This window comes from Salmo salar, chromosome ssa15 (genome assembly GCF_905237065.1).
Source record: "Salmo salar chromosome ssa15, Ssal_v3.1, whole genome shotgun sequence".
NCBI lineage: Eukaryota > Metazoa > Chordata > Actinopteri > Salmoniformes > Salmonidae > Salmo > Salmo salar.
This window is the reverse complement of record NC_059456.1, coordinates 100,448,986-100,476,212: the sequence shown is the minus strand read 5'-3', so window position 1 is coordinate 100,476,212 and position 27,227 is coordinate 100,448,986. Positions and strand designations below refer to the sequence as shown.

General features: G+C 43.0%; 1 protein-coding gene across 5 annotated transcripts in view; it reads left to right on the top strand.

Moving 5' to 3' along the window:
* LOC106572832 (1-phosphatidylinositol 4,5-bisphosphate phosphodiesterase eta-2) overlaps nucleotides 1-27,227 on the top strand; it is a 274,181-nt gene that overhangs the window by 81,778 nt on the left and 165,176 nt on the right. Inside the window, exon 1 of one of the 5 annotated variants that reach the window (XM_014147351.2) lies at nucleotides 408-578. The exons of the other annotated variants lie outside the window; for them this stretch is intronic. Coding sequence (XP_014002826.1) covers nucleotides 539-578 — 40 coding nt within the window. The 5' untranslated portion in view covers nucleotides 408-538. Of the gene's footprint in view, nucleotides 1-407; nucleotides 579-27,227 lie in introns of those variants that run through there. 5 annotated transcript variants of the gene reach the window in all.

Here is a 27,227-nt window from a genome sequence, read left to right as displayed (position 1 = left end):
TCTCTCTCATCCTCTGTTTCTCAGTGTCCTCATTTAATGTCCCCTCTTCCTTTCCCTTGTTTCCTTATCTCTCCATCTCTTCCACCTTTTCTCTCTCCTGTCTGTCTCTCTATTTCTCTCACACTTTGTCTGTCTTCATCTGTCCACACCCTTCCTCTCTTATCTCTCCATCTCCGACCATCCATCCAGTCATTACATATAAACTGTCTCACAAAACATACTGCCCCCCCACATGCATTAACTCTCCTCTCTCTATCTCTCTCTCTCTCACACACACACACACACACACACACACACACACACACACACACACACACACACACACACACACACACACACACACACACACACACACACACAGACAGACAATCACCCCCTTTCACACAGACATAGGCACACATATGCTGTGTGTGTCTCTGCTGGGCTGAAGAGCAGAGTGCTCACGAAGCCAGATGCTCCCTTCAGTGTTCACATCGTGTGTCTGCTGGCAGGAGCTGCCCTTCTCTCCACACCTCTCAGTGCTCTGACTTGCTTCAGCATGGAGCTGTCCGGAGTGGCCGTGTTGCCTCAGAGATACAGTACGTACCTGCTCTCTTTTCTCTTCTTCCCTTTATGTTACATTTTTTATTTTGTTATTGTCATTTTATGCATTTGGTGTATTTTGAATGGTAACTCTCATAGAGGGAGGGTTCTGCAGTGAGATGGAAGTTGGTTCTGCACTAAGGTTCCTGCAACTTACCTGCTGTTGTTTGTCAAACTGTAATAATGGAATTGTGAAACAATGAGAGAGCAGAGGGAAAATGACATAGATAGAGACGAAATATCAGACAATGAGAGAGCAGAGGGAAAATGACATAGATAGAGACGAAATATCAGACAATGAGAGAGCAGAGGGAAAATGACAGAGGCGAAATATCAGACAAGGAGAGAGGCAGAGGGAAAATGACAGAGACAAAATATCAGACAATGAGAGAGCAGAGGGAAAATGACAGAGACGAAATATCAGACAAGGAGAGAGAAACAGTGTCATAACTCTCCTGTGACTATCTGAAGGATCAGGTTACAGTGGGTCCGCTCTAAAGCTTGCGGGAAGTCGGCTGTTTTATGGCGGTCGTAAAATTTGCTGCCAGATTGGAATGTAAACTGTGGAACACAGAGAGACACTTGGACAATCAAAAGTTGGAATAATTAAACAATATTTCTATTTTTGAGAATGTGGGAATGGTCCCGTGGGTATTTAAAGAACAATCCTGTCAAAGTTGTTTCATTTGGTGACCTCATGAAAGACAGGAGACCCACATTACTGTATCTCTGTTTGTGTACACTTTTCAATTATCAGGTTTACATCTAGATGTTGGATAAAAAGAATGAGTAAATATGAAACTATTTGTGAAAAGGTGTAATGTGATGTTAGCCTTCTAAATGAGAACTGTTCTTTATATAAAGGTTTTAACCAAGTCAGTGGCCATGCCCACGTGAGCATACACTTGATCGGCATCATGGAATGCCCCTCTTCTTCCACAGAGTATAAAACCCACTTCCTTCAAAATGTAAATTAAGTCAGAGAATGCCTGGACGGAGTCCCCACGTTGGAATGGCTGCAATTCTATAGGCCATTAGACCGGACAGCATGCAGCGGTGGCTACACGGCTGACAAATGGTTTAGAACTACAAGACCAGAAAAGCATGGAGCGGTAGCAACATGTGAAATGGTTAAGAACTACAACTCTATAGGCCATGAGGTTAAGAACTACAACTCTGTAGGCCATGAGGTTAAGAACTACAACTCTATAGGCGATGAGATTAAGAACTACAACTGTATAGGCCATGAGACCATACAGCGTGTAGTGTTGGCTACACGGCTAGAAATGGTTCAACTCTGAAACATTGCCACAGAAGGAGCAAATCTTAGACGAGGCGTTTTCAGTCTGCAGCTGGAAATGTACGTAGCCTAGGACGAAGAATACAGACAACCGCCGAAACATCTATTCTATGCGACAACATGGGTACGCCTGACGTATCCATTAGGAACGCAACCAGAGACTTTTCTGTCGACTCTCTCCAGCAGATGGACCGGCGACCACAGAGAGAGACAACAAGACATACACTCGTTAATATGTAAATTGCAATTTATTTCCGAATGAGTGGTTGTTCATATTCAAAGTATTAGACATTTCTATGAGTGTAGTTATCAGCTATGAGTCTCCCACTCTTGAGCGGTCCCCACCCCCTTTCCTTTGTCTACCAATCCGTCATATTGGTTTGGTCCCCTAGGGGATTTTTCTTTGTATCATGTAGTAACCCATCTATGAACTAATTGTGTGTGTTTTCATGCATTTCTGTGATTTGATTAGTTAGTAAATAAATAATTAAACCAATTTGTATATCACTGATTCATAATCTAAGCTAGGGTTCGTGCAGATATCCAAGGGTTTGCGACATTCAGTAATGAAACTGATGAGGTAAAATTCATTAATAAGCGACTGTTTTGATAAGATATGAAAATATCTGAAGAGTTATATTCGGGAAATTGACACTCTATAAACAACGTTCCCGTGGTGCCCCGACTTCCTAGTTAATTAAAGTTACATGATTAGTTTAATTGTGTAATTGATTTGATAATATACAGTATTCACATTTAATGATAGTCAACGATACGACAGCAGAGAGAGATAGAAACAGAGAGAAACAGAGAGAAACAGAGAGAGAGATATAGAAACAGAGAGAGAAACAGAGAAAGAGAGAAACAGAGAGAGAGATATAGAAACAGAGAGAGATATAGAAACAGAGAGAGAAACAGAGAAAGAGAGAAACAGAGAGAGAGATATAGAAACAGAGAGAGAGCTAGAGAAACAGAAAGAGAAAGAGATATAGAAACAGAGAGAAACAGAGAGAGAGAGATAGAAACAGAGAGAGAAACAAGAAGAGAGAGATATTGTTTTTAAAATTCACCTTTATTTAACCAGGTAGGCAAGTTGAGAACAAGTTCTCATTTACAATTGCGACCTGGCCAAGATAAAGCAAAGCAGTTTGACACATACAACAACACAGAGTTACACATGGAGTAAAACAAACATACAGTCAATAATACAGTAGAAAAATAAGTCTATATACAAAGTGAGCAAATGAGGTGAGGTAAGGGAGGTAAAGGCAAAAAAGGCCATGGTGGCGAAGTAAATACAATATAGCAAGAAAAACACTGAAATAGTAGATTTGCAGTGGAAGAAAGTGCAAGAAATAGAAATAATGGGGTGCAAAGGAGCAAAATAAATAAATAAATAAATACAGTAGGGGAAGAGGTAGTTGTTTGGGCTAAATTATAGATGGGCTATGTACAGGTGTAGTAATCTGTGAGCTGCTCTGACAGCTGGTGCTTAAAGCTAGTGATGGAGATAAGTGTTTCCAGTTTTAGAGATTTTTGTAGTTCGTTCCAGTCATTGGCAGCAGAGAACTGGAAGGAGAGGCGGCCGAAGGAGGAATTGGCTTTGGGGGTGACCAGAGAGATATACCTGCTGGAGCACGTGCTACAGGTGGGTGCTGCTATGGTGACCAGCGAGCTGAGATAAGGGGGAACTTTACCTAGCAGGGTCTTGTAGATGACCTGGAGCCAGTGGGTTTGGCGACGAGTATGACGCGAGGGCCAGCCAACGAGAGCGTACAGGTCGCAGCGGTGGGTAGTATATGGGGCTTTAGTGACAAAACGGATGGCACTGTGATAGACTGCATCCAATTTATTGAGTAGGGTATTGGAGGCTATTTTGTAAATGACATCGCCGAAGTCGAGGATCGGTAGGATGGTCAGTTTTACGAGGGTATGTTCGGCAGCATGAGTGAAAGATGCTTTGTTGCAAAATAGGATGCCAATTCTAGATTTAACTTTGGATTGGAGATGTTTGATGTGAGTCAGGAAAGAGAGTTTACAGTCTAACCAGACACCTAGGTATTTGTAACTGTCCACATATTCTAAGTCAGAACCCTCCAGAGTAGTGATGCTGGACGGGCGGGCAGGTGCAGGCAGCGATCGGTTGAAGAGCATGCATTTAGTTTTACTTGTATTTAAGAGCAGTTGGAGGCCACGGAAGGAGAGTTGTATGGCATTGAAGCTCGTCTGGAGGGTTGTTAACACAGTGTCCAATGAAGGGCCTATAGAAACAGATAGAGAGAGAAACAGAGAGAGAGATATAGAAACAGAGAGAGATATATGGAAACAGAGAGAGAGAGAAACAGAGAGAGAGAGAAACAGAGAGAAACAGAGAGAGATAGAGAAACAGAGAGAGATAGAGAAACAGAGAGAGATAGAGAAACACAGAGAGATAGAGAAACAGAGAGAGATAGAGAAACAGAGAGAGATAGAGAAACAGAGAGAGAGAGAGAAACAGAGAGAGAAACAGAGAGAGAAACACAGAGAGATAGAGAAACAGAGAGAGAAACAGAGAGAGAAACAGAGAGAGAAACACAGAGAGAGAGAAACACAGAGAGAGAGATATAGAAACAGAGAGAGAAACAGAGAGAAACACAGAGAGAGAGATATAGAAACAGAGAGAGAAACAGAGAGAGAAACACAGAGAGAAACACAGAGAGAGAGATATAGAAACAGAGAGAGAAACAGAGAGAGAAACAGAGAGAGAAACACAGAGAGAGAGATATAGAAACAGAGAGAGAAACAGAGAGAGAAACAGAGAGAGAAACAGAGAGAGAGAGAGAGAAACAGAGAGAGAAACAGAGAGAGAAACAGAGAGAGAAACACAGAGAGAGAGATATAGAAACAGAGAGAGAAACAGAGAGAGAGAGAGAGAAACAGAGAGAGAGAGAGAGAAACAGAGAGAGAAACAGAGAGAAACACAGAGAGAGATAGAGAAACAGAGAGAGAAACAGAGAGAGAAACAGAGAGAGAAACAGAGAGAGAGAAACACAGAGAGATAGAAACAGAGAGAGAAACAGAGAGAAACACAGAGAGAGAGATATAGAAACAGAGAGAGAAACAGAGAGAGAAACACAGAGAGAAACACAGAGAGAGAGATATAGAAACAGAGAGAGAAACAGAGAGAGAAACAGAGAGAGAAACACAGAGAGAGAGATATAGAAACAGAGAGAGAAACAGAGAGAGAAACAGAGAGAGAGACACAGAGAGAGAGAGAGAGAAACAGAGAGAGAGAGAGAGAAACAAGAGAGAAACAGAGAGAGATATAGAAACAGAGAGAGAAACAGAGAGAAACAGAGAGAGAAAGAAACAGAGAGAGAGAGAGAGAAACAGAGAGACAGAGAGAGATATAGAAACAGAGAGAGAAACAGAGAAACAGAGAGAGATATAGAAACAGAGAGAAACAGAGAGAGAGACAGAAACAGAGAGAGAAACAGAGAAACAGAGAGAGAAACAGAGAAACAGAGAGAGAAACAGAGAAACAGAGAGAGAAACAGAGAAACAGAGAGAGAAACCAGAGAGAGAAACAGAGAGAGAAACAGAGAGAGAAACAGAGAGAGAAACACAGAGAGAGAGATATAGAAACAGAGAGAGAAACAGAGAAACAGAGAAACAGAGAGAGAAACAGAAACAGAGAGAGAAACAGAGAGAGAAACAGAGAGAGAAACACAGAGAGAGATATAGAAACAGAGAGAAACAGAGAGAGAAACACAGAGAGAGAAACAGAGAGAGAGATAGAGAAACAGAGAGAGAGAGAGAGAAACAGAGAGAGAGAGAGAAACAGAGAAACAGAGAGAGATATAGAAACAGAGAGAGAAACAGAGAAACAGAGGGAGATATAGAAACAGAGAAACAGAGAGAGAAACAGAAAGAGAGAGAGAAACAGAGAAAGAGAGAGAGAAACAGAGAAACAGAGAGAGAGACAGAACCAGAGAGAGAAACAGAGAAACAGAGAGAGAAACAGAGAGAGAAACAGAGCCGTAAGACATAGATCCAGATATATCCGATGCAAAGCATGGACAGACTCTTGTGATGCTCCCAATTGATGGTACCATTAGTCGGTCTGTCTGGACTAACTTTTGACAGATGGGAATGTGCACTAGCGAGAGTCTAGCTATGTAGCTGGTAGCGCATGGCGTCAGAGCTAACAACGTTCCTGTGTCACACTTCACACAGTGGTATCGAAGAGCTCAAAACGTGTGAACGCTGAGTGAAGCGGCTCGATAACAAAGACGGTCTAAAGCGTGAGACTCCGACCAAGGCTGTGGTGGTGTTCTCCACTATTTCCTCTGTAGCCTACAGGGAGAACAATGGGTTCAGGTGTTCTCCACTATTTCCTCTGTAGCCTACAGGGAGAACAATGGGTTCAGGTGTTCTCCACTATTTCCTCTGTAGCCTACAGGGAGAACAATGGGTTCAGGTGTTCTCCACTATTTCCTCTGTAGCCTACAGGGCGAACAATCGGTTCAGGTGTTCTCCACTATTTCCTCTGTAGCCTACAGGGAGAACAATGGGTTCAGGTGTTCTCCACTATTTCCTCTGTAGCCTACAGGGAGAACAATGGGTTCAGGTGTTCTCCACTATTTCCTCTGTAGCCTACAGGGCGAACAATCGGTTCAGGTGTTCTCCACTATTTCCTCTGTAGCCTACAGGGAGAACAATCGGTTCAGGTGTTCTCCACTATTTCCTCTGTAGCCTACAGGGAGAACAATGGGTTCAGGTACACAGTAGGCTTTGGAGGAATATATGAACATCTGTGAAGTTTATTTTTATTTCATTTGATGTGTTTTTCAAAATAATTTGCCTTTTTCCTGTTTCTATGTGTCATAACTGTGTATTACCGTATGCTAAATGTACAGTCAATCATTATGTAGGTGTGATGTGAAGGACTGATGGATGGGTGTAAATCCTGCTGCGGTGGTCTTACTGAGGGATGGGTGTAACTCCTGCTGTGGTGGTCTTACTGAGAGATGGGTGTAAATCCTGCTGCGGTGGTCTTACTGAGGGATGGGTGTAAATCCTGCTGCGGTGGTCTTACTGAGGGATGGGTGTAACTCCTGCTGTGGTGGTCTTACTGGGGAATGGGTGTAAATCCTGCTGTGGTGGTCTTACTGAGAGATGGGTGTAAATTCTGCTGCGGTGGTCTTACTGAGGGGTGGGTGTAAATCCTGCTGCGGTGGTCTTACTGGGGAATGGGTGTAAATCCTGCTGTGGTGGTCTTACTGGGGAATGAGTGTAAATCCTGCTGCGGTGGTCTTACTGAGGGATGGGTGTAAATCCTGCTGCGGTGGTCTTACTGGGGAATGGGTGTAAATCCTGCTGCGGTGGTCTTACTGGGGAATGGGTGTAAATCCTGCTGTGGTGGTCTTACTGAGGGATGGGTGTAAATCCTGCTGTTTATGAGATGAGTGTAAATTGCTGCGGTGGTCTTACTGAGGGATGGGTGTAAATCCTGCTGTGGTGGTCTTACTGAGAGATGGGTGTAAATCCTGCTGCGGTGGTCTTACTGAGGGATGGGTGTAAATCCTGCTGTGGTGGTCTTACTGAGGGATGGGTGTAAATCCTGCTGCGGTGGTCTTACTGAGGGATGGGTGTAAATCCTGCTGCGGTGGTCTTACTGAGGGATGGGTGTAAATCCTGCTGCGGTGGTCTTACTGAGGGATGGGTGTAAATCCTGCTGTGGTGGTCTTACTGAGAGATGGGTGTAAATCCTGCTGCGGTGGTCTTACTGGGGAATGGGTGTAAATCCTGCTGCGGTGGTCTTACTGAGGGATGGGTGTAAATCCTGCTGTGGTGGTCTTTCAGAAAATGTCTCCTTTGTCTCGCACCAGAATGGTGATATTTTAACTAAATGAATATATCTTAATGAAGGCAGTCTTAGGCTGCATTGAAGGCTACACAGTTCAGTTCTCTCCCACTGTGTGTGTCTGTGCGTCCGTGCACACACTATTTATACAAAAGTATGTGGACACCCCTTCGAATTAGTGGATTTGTCCATTTCAGCCACACCTGTTGCTGACAGGTGTATAAAATCGAGCACACAGCCATGCAATCTCTATAGACAAACATTGGCAGTAGAATGGCCTTACTGAAGAGCTCAGTGACTTTCAACGTGGCTCTGTCATTGGATGCCACCTTTCCAACAAGTCAGTTTGTCAAATTTCTGCACAGCTAGAGCTGCCCGGTCAACTGAAGGTGCTGTTATTGTGAAGTGGAAACATCTAGGAGCAACAACGGCTCAGCCGCAAAGTGGTAGGCCACATAAGCTCACAGAATTGGACCGCTGAGTGCTGAAGTGCGTAGCGTGAAAAAATCACTCACTACCGAGTTCTAAACTGCCTCTAGAAGCAACTTCAGCACAAGAACTGTTCGTCGGGAGCTTCATCAAATGGGTTTCAATGGCCGAGCAGCTGTACACAAGCCTAAGATCACCATGCGCAAAGACAAGTGTCGGCTGGAGTGGTGTAAAGCTTGCCGCCATTGGACTCTGGAGCACTGGAAATGCGTTCTCTGGAGTGAGGAATCACGCTTCACCATCTGGCAGTCCGACAGAAGAATCTGGGTTTGGTGGATGCTACCTGCCCCAATGCATAGTGCCAACTGTAAAGTTTGGTGGAGGAGGAATAATGGTCTGGGGCAGTTTTTCATGGTTCAGGCCCCTTAGTTCCAGTGAAGGGAAATCTTAACGCAACAGCATACAATGACATTCTAGACGATTCTGTGCTTCCAACAGAAAGGCCCTTTCCTGTTTCAGCATGACAATGCCCCCGTGCACAAAGCGAGGTCCATACAGAAATGGTTTGTCGAGATCAGTGTGGAAGAACTTGACTGGCCGGCACAGAGCCCTGACCTCAACCCCATCGAACATCTTGAGGATGAATTGGAACGCTGACTGCGAGCCAGGCCTAATCGCCCAACATCAGTGCCCAACATCACTAATGCTCTTGTGGCTGAATGGAAGCAAGTCCCCGCAGCAATGTTCCAACATCTATTGGAAAGCCTTCCCAGAAGAGTGGAGGCTGTTATAGCAGCAAAGGGGGGACCAACTCCATATTAATTCCCATGATTTTGGAATGAGATGTTTGACGAGCAGGTGTCCATATACTTTTCTTCATGTAGTGTATGTGCATGCGTGATTACTCTACACTATCACATGGAACTGTGATGCAGTCATTGGTGATTACATTACACTATCACATGGAACTGTGATGCAGTCATTGGTGATTACATTACACTATCACATGGAACTGTGATGCAGTCATTGGTGATTACATTACACTATCACATGGAACTGTGATGCAGTCATTGGTGATTACATTACACTATCACATGGAACTGTGATGCAGTCATTGGTGATTACATTACACTATCACATGGAACTGTGATGCAGTCATTGGTGATTACATTACACTATCACATGGAACTGTGATGCAGTCATTGGTGATTACATTACACTATCACATGGAACTGTGATGCAGTCATTGGTGATTACATTACACTATCACATGAAACTGTGATGCAGTCATTGGTGATAACATGTGTATTCTTTTGACATGATACAGAGCTTCAGTTTAGGCCTTTTAATATGATTTGATGAACCGGGGGGTGTAAAATGTCTGTCTCCAAGGTTACCTTGTTGTGCCACCCTAATGATCCGTCAGCTTGGGTGCTTAATGACAAAACTACAGATGTTCTTCAACCATTCATTTCTTTGACTTTTAATTGACATGAAGTATGATAAACATGATAACACACCGGTAAACACTTTGATGTAATTCTGTCATGGGAGAATGTTCTCAATAGCAAAAGGCACTAGAGAACCAAAGAGAACAAGCTTCTTATTGTGAAAGAAATCAGCATGATTTCCAGAAAAGTGTCAAGAAGTGTTATACTATCAGGAATGAGGAGTGAGAGCACTGTCTGTTCCTGTTTCCCACTGTCTCTTCCAGTTTCCCAGTGCCTGTCCCATGGTGTCTGTTTCCCAGTGCCTGCTGCATGGTGTCTGTTTCCCAGTGCCTGTCCCATGGTGTCTGTTTCCCAGTGCCTGCTGCATGCTGTCTGTTTCCCAGTGCCTGCTGCATGGTGTCTGTTTCCCAGTGCCTGCTGCATGCTGTCTGTTTCCCAGTGCCTGCTGCATGGTGTCTGTTTCCCAGTGCCTGTCCCATGGTGTCTGTTTCCCAGTGAATGTCCCATGGTGTCTGTTTCCCAGTGCCTGCTGCATGGTGTCTGTTTCCCAGTGCCTGCTGCATGGTGTCTGTTTCCCAGTGCCTGCTGCATGGTGTCTGTATCCCAGTGCCTGCTGCATGGTGTCTGTTTCCCAGTGCCTGCTGCATGGTGTCTGTTTCCCAGTGCCTGCTGCATGGTGTCTTTTTCCCAGTGCCTGCTGCATGGTGTCTGTTTCCCAGTGCCCGCTGCATGGTGTCTGTTTCCCAGTGCCTGCTGCATGGTGTCTGTTTCCCAGTGCCCGCTGCATGGTGTCTGTTTCCCAGTGCCTGTCCCACAGTGCCTGTACCATCGTACTTTCAGCACCACTGCATGTGGACAGCTCCTAGGCTCCTAAGGGGAATGTGTCAGAGGCTTACTGCATGCAATGGGCACCCAAGCCCTCGTCTCACACCTTAGCTAGATCTGACAATCCCTCTCACACACATAGGCACACGTGTGTCTCTGCTGGGCTGAAGAGCAGAGTGCTCACGAACAAACAAGCATATCCCCAAGCACACACACACACACACACACACACACATACACACACACACACACACACACACACACACACACACACACACACACACACACACACACACACACACACACACACACACACACACACACACACACAGAGAGAGACAGGGGAGCCAGCTTAGAGTAGACATATTACTGTCAGAGTGTCAGGTGGGTTTGACAGAGAGGGGAGAGTGTTTGCTCAGTGGATCCAAACGTTTACCTGGTCATTGTGGTGTTGCATCTTCCTTTGTCACAGCAGTGACCCACATGGAGACAGCTGCAGTGCGGTTTCTTAGCCCATCCTATTGGAGTAGATATTTATAACCAGAGAACTGCAGGTCAGTCCACAATACCAGATCATTAGGCGCTGAGGTGAAAGACTCTGTCCTAAATTACATGTACAGTTCAAGTCAAAAGTTTGGACACACCTACTCATTCAAGAGTTTTTATTTATGTTTTACCATTTTCTACATTGTAGAATAGTAGTGAAGACATCAAAACTATGAAATAACACATATGGAATCATGTAGTAACCAAAAAAGTGTTAAACAATATTTTATATTTTTGATTCTTCAAAGTAGCCACCGTTTGCCTTGATAACAACTTTGTTACTACATGATTCCATGTGTGTTATTTCATAGTTTTAATGTCTTCACTACTATTCTACAAGCGTTGTCAACTTACCAACATTACGACCAGGAATACGTCTTCCCCGAAGCGGATCCTTTGTTCCACCCTGGACCTGGGATCTTATCACAGAGGGCGACCCAAAACAACGTGGTCGCCGCAGGAGAAGCAGACAGAGCGGCCTACTGGTAAGAAGGCGAGCACACCATCCACCGCTTCCAAGCATATTACTCGCCAATGTCCAATCGCTAGATAACAAGGTGGACGAAATTAGGGCACGAGTTGCCTTCCAGAGAGACATCAGAGATTGTAACATTCTCTGTTTCACGGAAACATGGCTCACTCGGGATATGTTGTCAGAGTCGGTACAGCCACCTGGTTTCTTCATGCATCGCGCCGACAGAAACAAACATCTCTCTGGTAAGAAGAAGGGCGGGGGTGTATGCCTTATGATGAATGACTCATGGTGTAATCACAACAACATACAGGAACTCAAGTCCTTTTGTTCACCTGACCTAGAATTCCTTACAATCAAATGCCAACCACATTATCTTCCAAGAGAATTCTCTTTGATTTTAGTCACAGCCATGTATATTCCCCTCAAGCAGAAAGAACTTCACTGGACTCTTTGTAAACTGGAAACCATACATCCTGAGGCTGCATTTATTATAGCAGGGGATATTAGCAAAGCTAACCTGAGAACAAGACTTCCTAAAATCTATCAGCATATCGAATGAGCGAAACAAGCTGGTTGCATTCTGGATCATTGCTACTCTAACGTCCGCAATGATTACAAAGCTTTCCCCTGCCCTGCCTTCCACAAATCTGACCATGACTCCATTTTGTTGCTCCCAGCCTATAGACAGAAACTAAAACAGGAAACGCCCGTGCTCAGGTCTATCCAATGCTGGTCTGACCAATCGGATTCCACGCTTCAAGATTGCTTCGATCACGTGGACTGGGATACAGTGCCTTGCAAAAGTATTCGGCCCCCTTGAACTTTTTGACCTTTTGCCACATTTCAGGCTTCAAACATAAAGATATAAAACTGTAATTTTTTGTGAAGAATCAACAACAAGTGGGACACAATCATGAAGTGGAACGAAATTTATTGGATATTTCAAACTTTTTTAACAAATAAAAAACGGAAAAATTGGGCGTGCAAAATTATTCAGCCCCTTTACTTTCAGTGCAGCAAACTCTCTCCAGAAGTTCAGTGAGGATCTCTGAATGATCCAATGTTGACCTAAATGACTAATGATGATAAATAGAATCCACCTGTGTGTAATCAAGTCTCCGTATAAATGCACCTGCTCTGTGATAGTCTCAGAGGTCCGTTTAAAGCGCAGAGAGCATCATGAAGAACAAGGAACACACCAGGCAGGTCCGAGATACTGTTGTGGAGAAGTTTAAAGCCGGATTTGGATACAAAAAGATTTCCCAAGCTTTAAACATCCGAAGGAGCACTGTGCAAGCGATAATATTGAAAAGGAAGGAGTATCAGACCACTGCAAATCTACGAAGACCCGGCCGTCCCTCTAAACTTTCAGCTCATACAAGGAGAAGACTGATCAGATATGCAGCCAAGAGGCCCATGATCACTCTGGATGAACTGCAGAGATCTACAGCTGAGGTGGGAGACTCTGTCCATAGGACAACAATCAATCGTATACTGCACAAATCTGGCCTTTATGGAAGAGTGGCAAGAAGAAAGCCATTTCTTAAAGATATCCATAAAAAGTGTTGTTTAAAGTTTGCCACTAGCCACCTGGGAGACACACCAAACATGTGGAAGAAGGTGCTCTGGTCAGATGAAACCAAAATCGAACTTTTTGGCAACAATGCAAAACGTTATGTTTGGCGTAAAAGCAACACAGCCCATCACCCTGAACACACCATCCCCACTGTCAAACATGGTGGTGGCAGCATCATGGTTTGTGCCTGCTTTTCTTCAGCAGGGGCAGGGAAGATGGTTAAAATTGATGGGAAGATGGATGGAGCCAAATACATGGAGCCCCCCCCACATCCACGGGACAGTAGTGGAGAAAGTGGAAAGTTCACATCATGGACAAACTGAAATGGTCCACCCACACAGACAGCGTAGTGAAGAAGGCGCAGCAGCGCCTCTTCAACCTCAGGAAGCTGAAGAAATTTGGCTTGTCACCTAAAAAACACAAACTTTTACAGATGCACAATCGAGAGCAACCTTTCGGGCTGTATCACCGCCTGGTACGGCAACTGCACCGCCCTCAACCGCAGGGCTCTCCAGAGGGTAGTGCAGTCTGCACAATGCATCACCGGGGGCAAACTACTTGCCCTCCAGGACACCTACAACACCTGATGTTACAGGAAGGCCAAAAAGATCATCAAGGACAAAAACCACCCAAACCACTGCCTGTTCACCCCGCTACCATCCAGAAGGCGAGGTCAGTACAGGTACATCAAAGCTGTGACTGAGAGACTGAAAAACAGCTTCTATCTCAAGGCCATCAGACTGTTAAACAGCCATCACTAACATAGAGAGTCTGCTACCAACATACAGACTCAACTCTCTGGCCACTTTAATAAATGGATTTAATAAAGATATCACTAGTTACTTTAAATAACGCCATTTTAATAATGTTTACATATCCTACATTACTCATCTCATATGTATATACTGTATTCTATACCATCTACTGCATCCTGCATCTTGCCAACAGCTGCACGTGTAACGGCTGTTGAAGGGAGTACACCAAGGCGCAGCGTGGTTAGTGCTCATCATAATATTTTAATGGAACACTTTAAACAAAACAAGAAATGAACGACAGCCAAAACAGTTCTGTCAGGTAACAACACTAAACAGAAATTAACCACCCACAAAACCCAAAGGAAAACAGGCTACCTAAGTATGGCTCCCAATCAGCGACAACGAAGTACAGCTGTCCCTGATTGAGAGCCATACCAGGCCAAAACAAAGAAATACAAAACATAGAAAAAAGGACATAGAATATAACCCTAAAACCCCAAAACACACAGAAAAACACCCCCTGCCACGCCCTGGCCAAACTACAATAACAAATAACCCCTTTAACTGGTCAGGACGTGACAGCACGGCCATCGCTCATCCATATATTTATATGTACATATTCTTATTCATCCCTTTACATTTGTGTGTATAAGGTAGTTGTTGTGAATTTGTTAGTTTACTTGTTGGATATTACTGCATGGTCGGAACTAGAATCACAAGCATTTCGCTACACTCGCATTAACATCTGCTAACCATGTGTATGTGACCAATAACATTTGATTTGATTTGATGTAGGCAATAGTACAAATAAAGTAAAAACTCTGTAATGAGTAGGTGTGTCCAAACTTTTGACTGGTACTGAACATGTATTTGTTTATTGTTGGAATTTAGGCATGTCTCCTCTGATGTAAAGTCACAACTACACACACACACACACACACAGACACACACACACACACACACACACACACACACACACACACACACACACACACACACACACACACACAATGGGTTAATATTGTTAAGAATGTCATGTTTTTCCCATTTTCCTCAGTGGTTATTATTGTAATGACCATTGATTATAAATCAATAGCAGGGTAAATAGAGTCTTCATTAGGTCAGTGGCAGGGTAAATAGAGTCTTCATTAGGTCAGTGGCAGGGTAAATAGAGTCTTCATTAGGTCAGTGGCAGGGTAAATAGAGTCTTCATTAGGTCAGTGGCAGGGTAAATAGAGCCTTCATTAGGTCAGTGGCAGGGTAAATAGAGTCTTCATTAGGTCAGTGGCAGGGTAAATAGAGTCTTCATTAGGTCAGTGGCAGGGTAAATAGAGTCTTCATTAGGTCAGTGGCAGGGTAAATAGAGCCTTCATTAGGTCAGTGGCAGGGTAAATAGAGCCTTCATTAGGTCAGTGGCAGGGTAAATAGAGCCTTCATTAGGTCAGTGGCAGGGTAAATGGAGCCTTCATTAGGTCAGTGGCAGGGTAAATAGAGCCTTCATTAGGTCAGTGGCAGGGTAAATAGAGCCTTCATTAGGTCAGTGGCAGGGTAAATAGAGCCTTCATTAGGTCAGTGGCAGGGTAAATAGAGCCTTCATTAGGTCAGTGGCAGGGTAAATAGAGCCTTCATTAGGCCACACCTGATTCAACTAATCAAACTAATCACAGAGCCCCTTGATTAGTCGAATCAGTTGTGTAACTGCTGGGCTAAATCAATGGGCACTCCCTGCGGGGGTCCTCCAGGAATGTACTGATTAGAAACACTGCAGTTAGTCCCAGACTCAGGTGTTGAAAGTGCCCTTGAGGCTCACCTCACAGTCAACCTTCACTATAAGGAAGAGACATGCTGGTGAACATTTGATTGGGCAGCGTGGGGAGGAATGATTTAATGTCCTGATTGAATTTAAACCCATGAGAAACCTCGATGACCAGGCCAACGGTTGAAGGACTTCTGTTTTCCAAATGCTTGTCAGCAGCTCTCCTAGAGTGTGGTGTAAAGGAAAATTGTGAAATTGACGGACTTATCAAGAGAACACATGGTCATCCCTACTGACTAACTATGGTCTGACAGACTCACTAAACACAAATGCATCTTTTGTGAATAATGTCAAAGTGTTGGAGAGTGCGCCTGGCTATCCGTATATTTTAAAAACAAGAAAATGGTGCCGTCTCCTTTGCTTAATATAAGGAATAAGTGTTTTTGTAATACTTTTACATTTACTTTTGATACTTAATATATATATATATATTTAACACCACATACTTTTAGACTTTTACTCAAGTAGTATTTTACTGGGTGACGTCTATTAAGGTATCTATACTTTTACTCAAGTATGACAATTGAATACTGTTTCCACCACTGCTCCTAGGCAAGATTGCACTCTCTCCCCATTTTGTTATGGCAGCTCTCTCCCCATTTTGTTATGGCAGCTCTCTCCCCATTTTGTTATGGCAGCTCTCTCCCCATTTTGTTATGGCAGCTCTCTCCCCATTTTGTTATGGCAGCTGTCTCCCCAATTTTGTTATGGCAGCTGTCTCCCCATTTTGTTATGGCACCTCTCTCCCCATTTTGTTATGGCACCTCTCTCCCCAATTTTGTTATGGCAGCTCTCTCCCCATTTTGTTATGGCAGCTCTCTCCCCATTTTGTTATGGCAGCTCTCTCCCCATTTTGTTATGGCAGCTGTCTCCCCATTTTGTTATGGCAGCTCTCTCCCCATTTTGTTATGGCAGCTCTCTCCCCATTTTGTTATGGCAGCTGTCTCCCCATTTTGTTATGGCAGCTCTCTCCCCATTTTGTTATGGCAGCTCTCTCCCCATTTTGTTATGGCAGCTCTCTCCCCAATTTTGTTATGGCACCTCTCTCCCCAATTTTGTTATGGCAGCTCTCTCCCCATTTTGTTATGGCAGCTGTGTCCCCATTTTGTTATGGCAGCTCTCTCCCCATTTTGTTATGGCAGCTCTCTCCTCATTTTGTTATGGCAGCTCTCTCCCCATTTTGTTATGGCAGCTCTCTCCCCATTTTGTTATGGCAGCTCTCTCCTCATTTTGTTATGGCAGCTCTCTCCCCATTTTGTTATGGCAGCTGTGTCCCCATTTTGTTATGGCAGCTCTCTCCCCATTTTGTTATGGCAGCTCTCTCCCCATTTTGTTATGGCAGCTCTCTCCCCATTTTGTTATGGCAGCTCTCTCCCCATTTTGTTATGGCAGCTCTCTCCCCAATTTTGTTATGGCACCTCTCTCCCCAATTTTGTTATGGCAGCTCTCTCCCCAATGTTGTTATGGCACCTCTCTCCCCATTTTGTTATGGCAGCTCTCTCCCCAATGTTGTTATGGCAGCTGTCTCCCCATTTTGTTATGGCAGCTGTCTCCCCATTTTGTTATGGCAGCTCTCTCCCCATTTTGTTATGGCAGCTCTCTCCCCAATGTTGTTATGGCAGCTGTCTCCCCATTTTGTTATGGCAGCTGTCTCCCCATTTTGTTATGGCAGCTCTCTCCCCATTTTGTTATGGCACCTCTCTCCCCATTTTGTTATGGCACCTCTCTCCCCATTTTGTTATGGCAGCTCTCTCCCCAATGTTGTTATGGCAGCTGTCTCCCCATTTTGTTATGGCAGCTCTCTCCCCAATGTTGTTATGGCAGCTGTCTCCCCATTTTGTTATGGCAGCTCTCTCCCCAATGTTGTTATGGCAGCTGTCTCCCCATTTTGTTATGGCAGCTCTCTCCCCATTTTGTTATGGCAGCTCTCTCCATATCTTGGTGAGATAGATGATATAATCATGGATGTTTAAAGAGAGCAAAAGCATTATGTCAATAATTATGCTTAATTGTGCTTCAGATAATTATAGCATGGTTATTTCTGCACGTTTGAACAGGATCAGTAGAGATTCCACTCTGTTTCACAGCACTCAGCACTAACACTAAATTAGCAAACATTTCCAAAAAGGCTTTCATGTTAACCCAATCTTCAGTGGAGATTGCGACATCACTTCACTACCTCTCCCACAAAGAAGATATTTTCAGAGGGTGCGAGATGTGCTGTTTTATACTCCCACTGTAAACCAAAGCTTGACGTAAGAACATTGTACCTGTACGCTAAATAGCAATGCAAAGGCGTTTTCCTCCCAGCGCTATCCCAGCAACACAAACAGAAAGATAGAAAATGATACTTCGTAAAGCTCTCATCTTGCATATCCTCCACACTCCTGTTTCTGTCATCATTAATGCTTTCGCACACAAAGGCTCTTACTCCACTATGTGTGTGTGTGTGTCTGTGTGTGCTTGTAACGTGCAAGCGTGTGTGTGTGTGTGTGTGTGTAACGTGCGAGCGTGTGAGTGAGTGCAGATGTGAGGAGAGTCGAACCCCAGGGCAGTTATACAGTCACCCGAGGAGAAATAAAGACGTGTACAAAAAAACAACAGCGCAACAACAGACTCTGGGCCGCTCTCTCTTCCTCCACAACAATTTTAATAAGCTAGAGACGTTTTCTCTCTCAGTTCAAAGTGAAGCACATTTGTTGGTGTTTTTTTTAATGCAGGGGAAGAGGTAGTGAATCTGAACAAATTGAAGGTAATTGGAGATCACCCTCAGCTGAGATGTCATCATTTGGAGTTCTCTTTCATCATGGGGTTATTTTGAAGTTTGAACATTTTGGAGTGGGACCCACCCAACAAGTTGACGGCTGTTTGGGGATTGTATTTGGTTTTTGGGATTGTATTTGGTTTTTGGTATTGTATTTTGTTTGGGGATTGTATTTTGTTTTGGGATTGTATTTGGTTTGGGATTGTATTTGGTTTGGGATTGTATTTGGTTTTTGGGATTGTATTTGGTTTTTGGTATTGTATTTTGTTTGGGGATTGTATTTTGTTTTGGGATTGTATTTGGTTTGGGATTGTATTTGGTTTGGGGATTGTATTTTGTTTTTGAGATTGTATTTGGTTTGGGATTGTATTTTGTTTTTGGGATTGTATTTTGTTTGGGGATTGTATTTTGTTTTGGGATTGTATTTGGTTTGGGGATTGTATTTGGTTTGGGGATTGTATTTGGTTTTTGAGTTTGTATTTTGTTTTGGGATTGTATTTGGTTTGGGGATTGTATTTTGTTTTGGGATTGTATTTTGGTTTTTGGGATTGTATTTTGTTTGGGGATTGTATTTTGGTTTTTGGGATTGTATTTTGTTTGGGGATTGTATTTGGTTTGGGGATTGTATTTGGTTTGGGGATTGTATTTGGTTTGGGGATTGTATTTGGTTTGGGGATTGTATTTGGTTTTTGAGATTGTATTTGGTTTTTGGGATTGTATTTGGTTTTTGGGATTGTATTTGGTTTTTGAGATTGTATTTGGTTTTTGGGATTGTATTTTGTTTGGGGATTGTATTTTGTTTTGGGATTGTATTTGGTTTGGGATTGTATTTGGTTTGGGATTGTATTTTCTTTTTGGGATTGTATTTTGTTTGGGGATTGTATTTTGTTTTGGGATTGTATTTGGTTTGGGGATTGTATTTGGTTTGGGGATTGTATTTGGTTTTTGAGATTGTATTTTGTTTTGGGATTGTATTTGGTTTGGGGATTGTATTTTGTTTTGGGATTGTATTTTGGTTTTTGGGATTGTATTTTGTTTGGGGATTGTATTTTGGTTTTTGGGATTGTATTTTGTTTGGGGATTGTATTTGGTTTGGGGATTGTATTTGGTTTGGTGATTGTATTTGGTTTGGGGATTGTATTTGGTTTTTGAGATTGTATTTGGTTTTTGGGATTGTATTTGGTTTTTGGGATTGTATTTGGTTTTTGAGATTGTATTTGGTTTTTGGGATTGTATTTTGTTTGGGTATTGTATTTTGTTTGGGGATTGGATTTACGCTTCGAGGTGACGTGAACTGCAAACCAGTTATTTTCTCACGAGTTTCACGACTGTGTTGATTTGACAAAGTAAATATCTCTTCTTTGAAGACATTGCAGGAGCTTTCCCCATGTATGAACACACATTTAGTCGAGTGACCACAGTTAGGAAACCATTCTCTTGCTTATGTCTATGTTCAGAGCCTATTAACTAGTATGGAGGTCTGTGATTCGGAACACAGCCCATGAATCCCTATCTTAGTGTCTCTCTCATAGTAACCATCCAATGGGAACCAGTAAATCTGAGCCTGTCAGTAAGTCAGACAGGCAATAGACAGCTTTAAGGTAATTAGGAAGTGGAGTTTCACTAGAGCGAACACGGTACAGTAGCCAAATCCTTTTACATCTATCTCACGCCCTTTCATGGTCCCAGACGCTAAACGAAATCAAACCCTCTCTTCGTGGTCGACGAGCCGTCCAGGAGACATAAAGCACCCCCCCCCCCCCCCCATGCCTGATTATACAGACACGTATGTTGAAGAACCGTAACAGCATTATAGCAAACTGATAAGAGACAGGTATGATTTAGTCATGCATAATAAAGAAAGAAATATGAGGCGTTATTACACCAGGAATCTGGTTGATCTAGTATGGCAGCGGTAGACCTCCTGATGTGATCCACAGCCCCCATGGAGGATGTTCAATCTGAGCAGAGATATTGCACTGCAGTCTGTACACAGAGTTGCTGGTGCGTAACGTTAATCCAGCCAGGCAGACTCACTATATTTTGGATTCCCCCACACCTGGGGCTCTTTGGTTCCTGTGGCGCTCAGTGACAGATAATTTTACTCAGGCTTGAACCTAAAGTCAAATGTGTCCCTTTATCCAAATAACATGAAACCAATCTTTTTTTTCTTCATAAAACAGGTTTGCTGTGAGCTGAGATAAGGCAGGGCCTTACCTATCAGAGACTTGTAGATGACCTGGAGCCAGTGGGTTTGGCGACGAGTATGAAGCGAGGGCCAGCCAACGAGAGTGTACAGGTCGCAGTGGTGGGTAGTATATGGGGCTTTGGTGACAAAACGGATGGCACTGTGATAGACTGCATCCAATTTGTTGAGTAGAGTGTTGGCGGCTATTTTGTAAATGACATCGCCGAAGTCGAGGATCGGGTGGATGGTCGGGTTTTACGAGGGTATATTTGGCAGCATGAGTAAAGGATGCTTTGTTGCAAAATAGGAAGCCGATTCTAGATTTAATTTTGGATTGGAGATGCTTAATGTGGGTCTGGAAAGAGAGTTTACAGTCTAACCAGACACCTAGAGTAGTGATGCTGGGCGGGCGGGCAGGTGTGGGCAGCGATCGGTTGAAGAGCATGCATTTGATTTTACTTGCATTTAACAGGAGTTGGAGAACACGGAAGGAGAGTTGTATGGCATTGAAGCTCGTCTGGAGGTTAGTAAACACAGTGTCCAAAGAAGGGCCAGAAGTATACAGAATGGTGTCGTCTGCGTAGAGGTGGATCAGAGAATCACCAGCAGCAAGAGCGACATCATTAATGTATACAGAGAAGAGAGTCGGCCCGAGAATTGAACCCTGTGGCACCCCCATAGAGACTACCAGAGGCCCGGACAACAGGCCCTACGATTTGACACACTGAACTCTGTCTGAGAAGTAGTTGGTGAACCAGGCGAGGCAGTCATTTGAGAAACCAAGGCTGTTTAGTCTGCCGATAAGAATGTGGTGATTGACAGAGTCGAAAGCCTTGGCCAGGTCGATGAATACGGCTGCACAGTAATGTCTCTTATCGATGGCAGTTATGATATGTTTAGGATCTTGACTTGTCCTTTGGGATTGGCCTCCGACTTCCAACTTCAGGTGTCGGAGAGTTCATGAATTAGGGGCGAGCCTACACGTGTGTGCGTTTGTGCGCGTGTGTGTGTGTGTGTGTGTGTGTGTGTGTGTGTGTGTGAGTGTGTTCTGTGTGGCCCGCAGGGGTGCTGACTCCATTCACTTCAAATCTCGCCCACTCCCCTTCTCTCACCTGTCCTCATATACATAGAAGCATGGCCGGCAGATAGCACTAGTTCCCGTAATCAGAGGGCCTGTCCCATTTGCTCTGCATCGTGATCTGTCACACAGTGCCACAGGAAGCAGAAAGCCCCTGGTGTGGGGGAATACAAAGGTAGTGCATCTGCCTGGCTGGGTTAACGTTGAGGTGCCAGATACTCTGTCTATTTCTGCTCAGGTTGAAATGGGCTATTAGATTGTAATGAGAATAATCGAGATTACATGTTTTATTCACAAATGCTTGGTGCACAGCCAACTTCATGCATCAAACGCACATCACCAAGACAAAATGAGTTCCCAAAACGGAGGAGAGTAGAAAAAAACAACACAAACATCAATTTGGATTCTGTCAAATCAATGAATCAATCTGCTGGTAAGAGGTGATCAGTGTTCATTTTGTCAACAAAAATATTTATCAAACACCTATTTTTCAGTGGCAGATGAGACGAGACTAAATTATCTCTGTGACTAAAATCTGACTGGACAGGAGTTTTTGGAGAGATTGAACCGTTCTCCAATCTGGCGGCAAAACATCATTGATGCAAATAAGGCACATGCAATGACTACTCTCCCGGTGGTACAAGCTCCTGGTGGAAAAGATGCAACGTTTTAGCGCCATTTTACTTGTCATCATTCAAACAAGACCGAATGCAACATTTCCAGTTTCCCAAAAACATTTTCCTCATCAATCTACACACAAGACCCCATAACGACAATGATATATCATGTTTAAGACATTTTTGCAAATGTAAAAAAAACAACAAAAAAACAGATACCTTAGTTACACAAGTATTCAGACACTTTGCTATGAGACTTGAAATTGAGTTCAGGTTCATCCTGTTTCCATTGATCATCCTTGATAATATTTCTACAACTTCATTGGAGTCCACCTGTGGTAAATTCAATTGATTGGACATGATTTGGAAAGGCATACACCTGTCTATATAAGGTCCCACAGTTGTCAGTGCACGTCAGAGCAAAAACCAAGGCATGAGGTTGAAGGAATTGTCCGTAGAGCTCCGAGACACGATTGTGTCCAAGCACAGATCTGGGGAAGCGTACCAAAAAATGTCTGCAGCATTGAAGGTCACTAAGAACACAGTGGCCTCCATCATTCTTAAATGGAAGAAGTTTGGAACCACCAAGACTCTTCCTGGAGCTGGCCACCCGGCCAAACTGAGCGGTCGGGGGAGAAGGGCCTTGGTCAGGGACGTAACCAAGAACCCGATGGTCACTCTGACAGAGCTCCAGAGTTCCTCTGTCGAGGTGGGAGAACCTTCCAGAAGGACAACCATCTCTGCAGCACTCCACCAATCAGGCCTTTATGGTAGAGTGACCAGATGGAAGCCAGTCCTCTGTAAAAGGGACGACAGCCCACTTAGAGTTTGCCAAAAGGCATCTAAAGGACTCACAGACCATGAGAAACAAGATTCTCTGGTCTGATGAAACCAAGATTGAACTCTTTGGCCTGAATGCCAAGCGTCATGTCTGGAGGAAACCTGGCACCATCCCAACAGTGAAGCATGATGGTGGCAGCATCACGCTGTGGGTATGTTTTTCAGCGGCAGGACTGGGAGACTAGTCAGGACCAAGGGAAAGATGAACAGAGCAAAGCACAGAGAGATCCTTGATGAAAACCTGCCCCAGACCACTCTGGACCTCAGACTGGGGCAAAGGTTCACCTTCCAACAGGAAAATGACCCGAAGCACACAGCCAAGACAACGCAGGAGTGGCTTCGAGAAAAGTCTCTGAATGTCCTTGAGGGGCCCAGCCAGAGCCCTGCCTTGAACCCAATCAAAAACCCGACCTGACCTTCAACCCGATCTGAAAATAGCTGTGCAGTGACGCTTCCCATCCAACCTGACAGAGCTTGCGAGGATCTGCAGAGAAGAATGGGAGAAACTTCTCAAATACAGATGTGCCAAGCTTGTAGTGTCATTCTCAAGAAGACTGGAGGCTGAATTCTCTGCCAAAGGTGCTTCAACAAAGTACTGAGTAAAGGATCTGAATACTTATGTAAATGTGATGTTTCAGTTTTATATTTTTATAAATTGGATTAAATCTGTAAAAACCTGCTTTGTCATTATGGGGACATTAAAAAAAATAATTTTAGAATAAGGCTGTAACATAACAAAATGTGGGAAAAGTCAAGGCGTCTGAATACCTTCAGAATGCCCTGTACAACTGCAGTATTTTTTAGGATACAATTTACTCTTCCATTAATACATGACTACTAACAGTGGGTATTATATGTACTGTTAGATTAATACATGACTACTAACAGTGGATATTATATGTACTGTTAGATTAATACATGACTACTAACAGTGGGTATTATATGTACTGTTAGATTAATACATGACTACTAACAGTGGGTATTATATGTACTGTTAGATTAATACATGACTACTAACAGTGGGTATTATATGTACTGTTAGATTAATACATGACTACTAACAGTGGATATTATATGTACTGTTAGATTAATACATGACTACTAACAGTGGGTATTATATGTACTGTTAGATTAATACATGACTACTAACAGTGGGTATTATATGTACTGTTAGATTAATACATGACTACTAACAGTGGGTATTATATGTACTGTTAGATTAATACATGACTACTAACAGTGGGTATTATATGTACTGTTAGATTAATACATGACTACTAACAGTGGGTATTATATGTACTGTTAGATTAATACATGACTACTAACAGTGGGTATTATATGTACTGTTAGATTAATACATGACTACTAACAGTGGGTATTATATGTACTGTTAGATTAATACATGACTACTAACAGTGGATATTATATGTACTGTGAGATTAATACATGACTACTAACAGTGGGTATTATATGTACTGTTAGATTAATACATGACTACTAACAGTGGGTATTATATGTACTGTTAGATTAATACATGACTACTAACAGTGGATATTATATGTACTGTTAGATTAATACATGACTACTAACAGTGGGTATTATATGTACTGTTAGCAATCTAGCAAATGTGTTTTGAGTTTTTACTTCCTCGTGTGGTAAATTATCCCCAAATTAATTAGCCTATGATATTAGTACACATAAAGGTGCAGGCAAATTAATCTATTTTGAACAACAACATTCAGAAAATTCAGGAGCCCTATTTTAACAGTAAAATATAACAACAATACCTTATTGTCAACTCACAATTCATGACAGTCACTGGATTAGGTTGTACATCAAAATATCTTCAATCATGTATTCCTGTTAGATGAAACAACTTATTTCTTGAATAGTCTACAGTACCATCTCAGTAGTCTGTTACACAGTCTAAATCACTGTGAATTACTTTATAAGGTCATGTGAAGACTAAATTGAAAGGGCTTTTAGTTGACTAAAACGGCCCACTGTTTTTGTCATTTTGACAAATAACTAGACTAAATCATTATTCAAATGACAAAAATGTGACTAAGACTTCATTATATTTTAATCAAAATGACTTCAGCTAGACAAAAAAAAAAAAGACTGCCAAAATGAAGACTGCGCTGGATGTGGAGACTATGTAAAGGTATCTGGTCTGTGGATCTCTACCCAGCAGGAAATGGCCTTGCTGCACTTCCAGATCAAGGCTGGTAAGACATTACAAATCAATAGTTTTAACGAAGCAGCAATTTCAGGAAGTGTCCTTGCTGCAGTTCCAGATCAAGGCCGGTAAGACATTACAAATCAATAGTTTTGATGAAGCACCAATTTACAGGCAGCCGACCACAACAAATTTGTTGTGCTCTGAAATATCCTCTGAAAAAGCTGCCGGCAATCCGATGATTTGGCCTCCCTTAAGTCCTATTTTTTTCGTATTTTCTACTAACTCGGTTCCAGATTTCCTTTGTGTGCGCCTGTCAGCCCACCCTTCATGTTTTGCCTGTTGAGCCAAGGGCCTCTCACCAACCCTGTCACCGTGTCTTACAGAGGCAAAAAGGCATGTTTTGCCTGTAGAGCCAAGGGCCTCTCACCAACCCTGCCACTGTGTCTTACAGAGGCAAAAAGGCATGTTTTGTGGGACAGTGTTAGCGGTATTTACATGTTTCCCTGATACTTTCAACAGGCATCGACATAAGACAGGGTCAGATATTAGTGCTACATTGTATCCTAAGAGTTTGTCAAGGCTACAAGTGCCTGAACGTTTTAGAATCCTCCAACGTTTTCAAACAAACTGTCATTTAATTGACGGTGTCGTTGTCATAACAGTAATGTCGTTGTTCTGACACGATCTGTCATTACTGTTACAGATCCTTTATGTCATTGATATTACTTTGTTGGAACTCAGCAATCAGTTCTATAATATACTGAACAAAAATATAAACGCAACATATGAAGTGTCTGTCTCGTTTGTTTCATTAGCTGAATTAAAAAATTCCCAGAAATGTTCCATACACACAAAAAGCTTATTTCTCTCAGATTTCGTGCCAAGATAATCCATCCACCTGACAGGTGTGGCATATCAAGAAGCTGATTAAACAGCATGATCATTACACAGTTGCACCTTGTGCTGGGGACAATAGAATTCCACAAAAATGTGCAGTTTTGTCACACAACACAATGCCACAGATGTCTCATGTTTTGAGGTAACGTGCAATTGGCATGCTTACTGCAGGATTGTCCACCAGAGCTGTTGCCAGAGAATTGAATGTTCATTTTACCTAACCATAAGCCTCCTCCAACATCGTTTTAGAGAGTTTGGCAGTACATCCATCCGGCCTCACAACTGCAGACCACATGTAACCACGCCAACCCAGGACCTCTACATCCGGTTCTTCATCTGAGACCAGCCACCCAGCTGATGAAAGTGTGGGATTGCACAACCGAAGAATTTCTGCACAAACTGTCAGAAACCGTCTCAGGGAAGCTTATCTGTGTGCTTGTCGTTACAACTGTATTTTATCAATGGCAATTTGAATACACAGAGATACCGTAACGAGGCTCATTGTCGTACCATTCATCTGCCACCATCACCTCATGTTTCAGCATAATAATGCACGGCCATATGTTGCAAGGATCTATACACAATTCCTGGAAACTGAAAATGTCCCAGTTCTTCCATGGCCTGCATACTCAGACATGTAACCCGTTGAGCATGTTTGGGATGCTCTGGATCGACGTATACAACAGCGTGTTCCAGTTCCCGCTAATATCCAGCAACTTCCATTGAAGAGGAGTGGGACAACATTCCACAGGCCACCATCAACAGCCTGATCAACTCTATGTGAAGTAGAAGTGTCACGCTGCATGAGGCTAATGGTGGTAACACCAGATACTGACTGGTTTTCTGATCCACGCCCCTGCTTTTTTTTTTTTTTTTACAGTTATCTGTGACCAACAGAAGCATATCTGTATTCCCAGTCATGTGAAATTCATCGATTAGGGCCTATTGAATTTATTTCAATTAACTGATTTCTTTATATGAACTGTAACTCAGTAAAATTATTGAAATTGCTGCATGTTGTGTTTATATTTCTGTTCAGTTTAGAAACACTTATAGTTTTA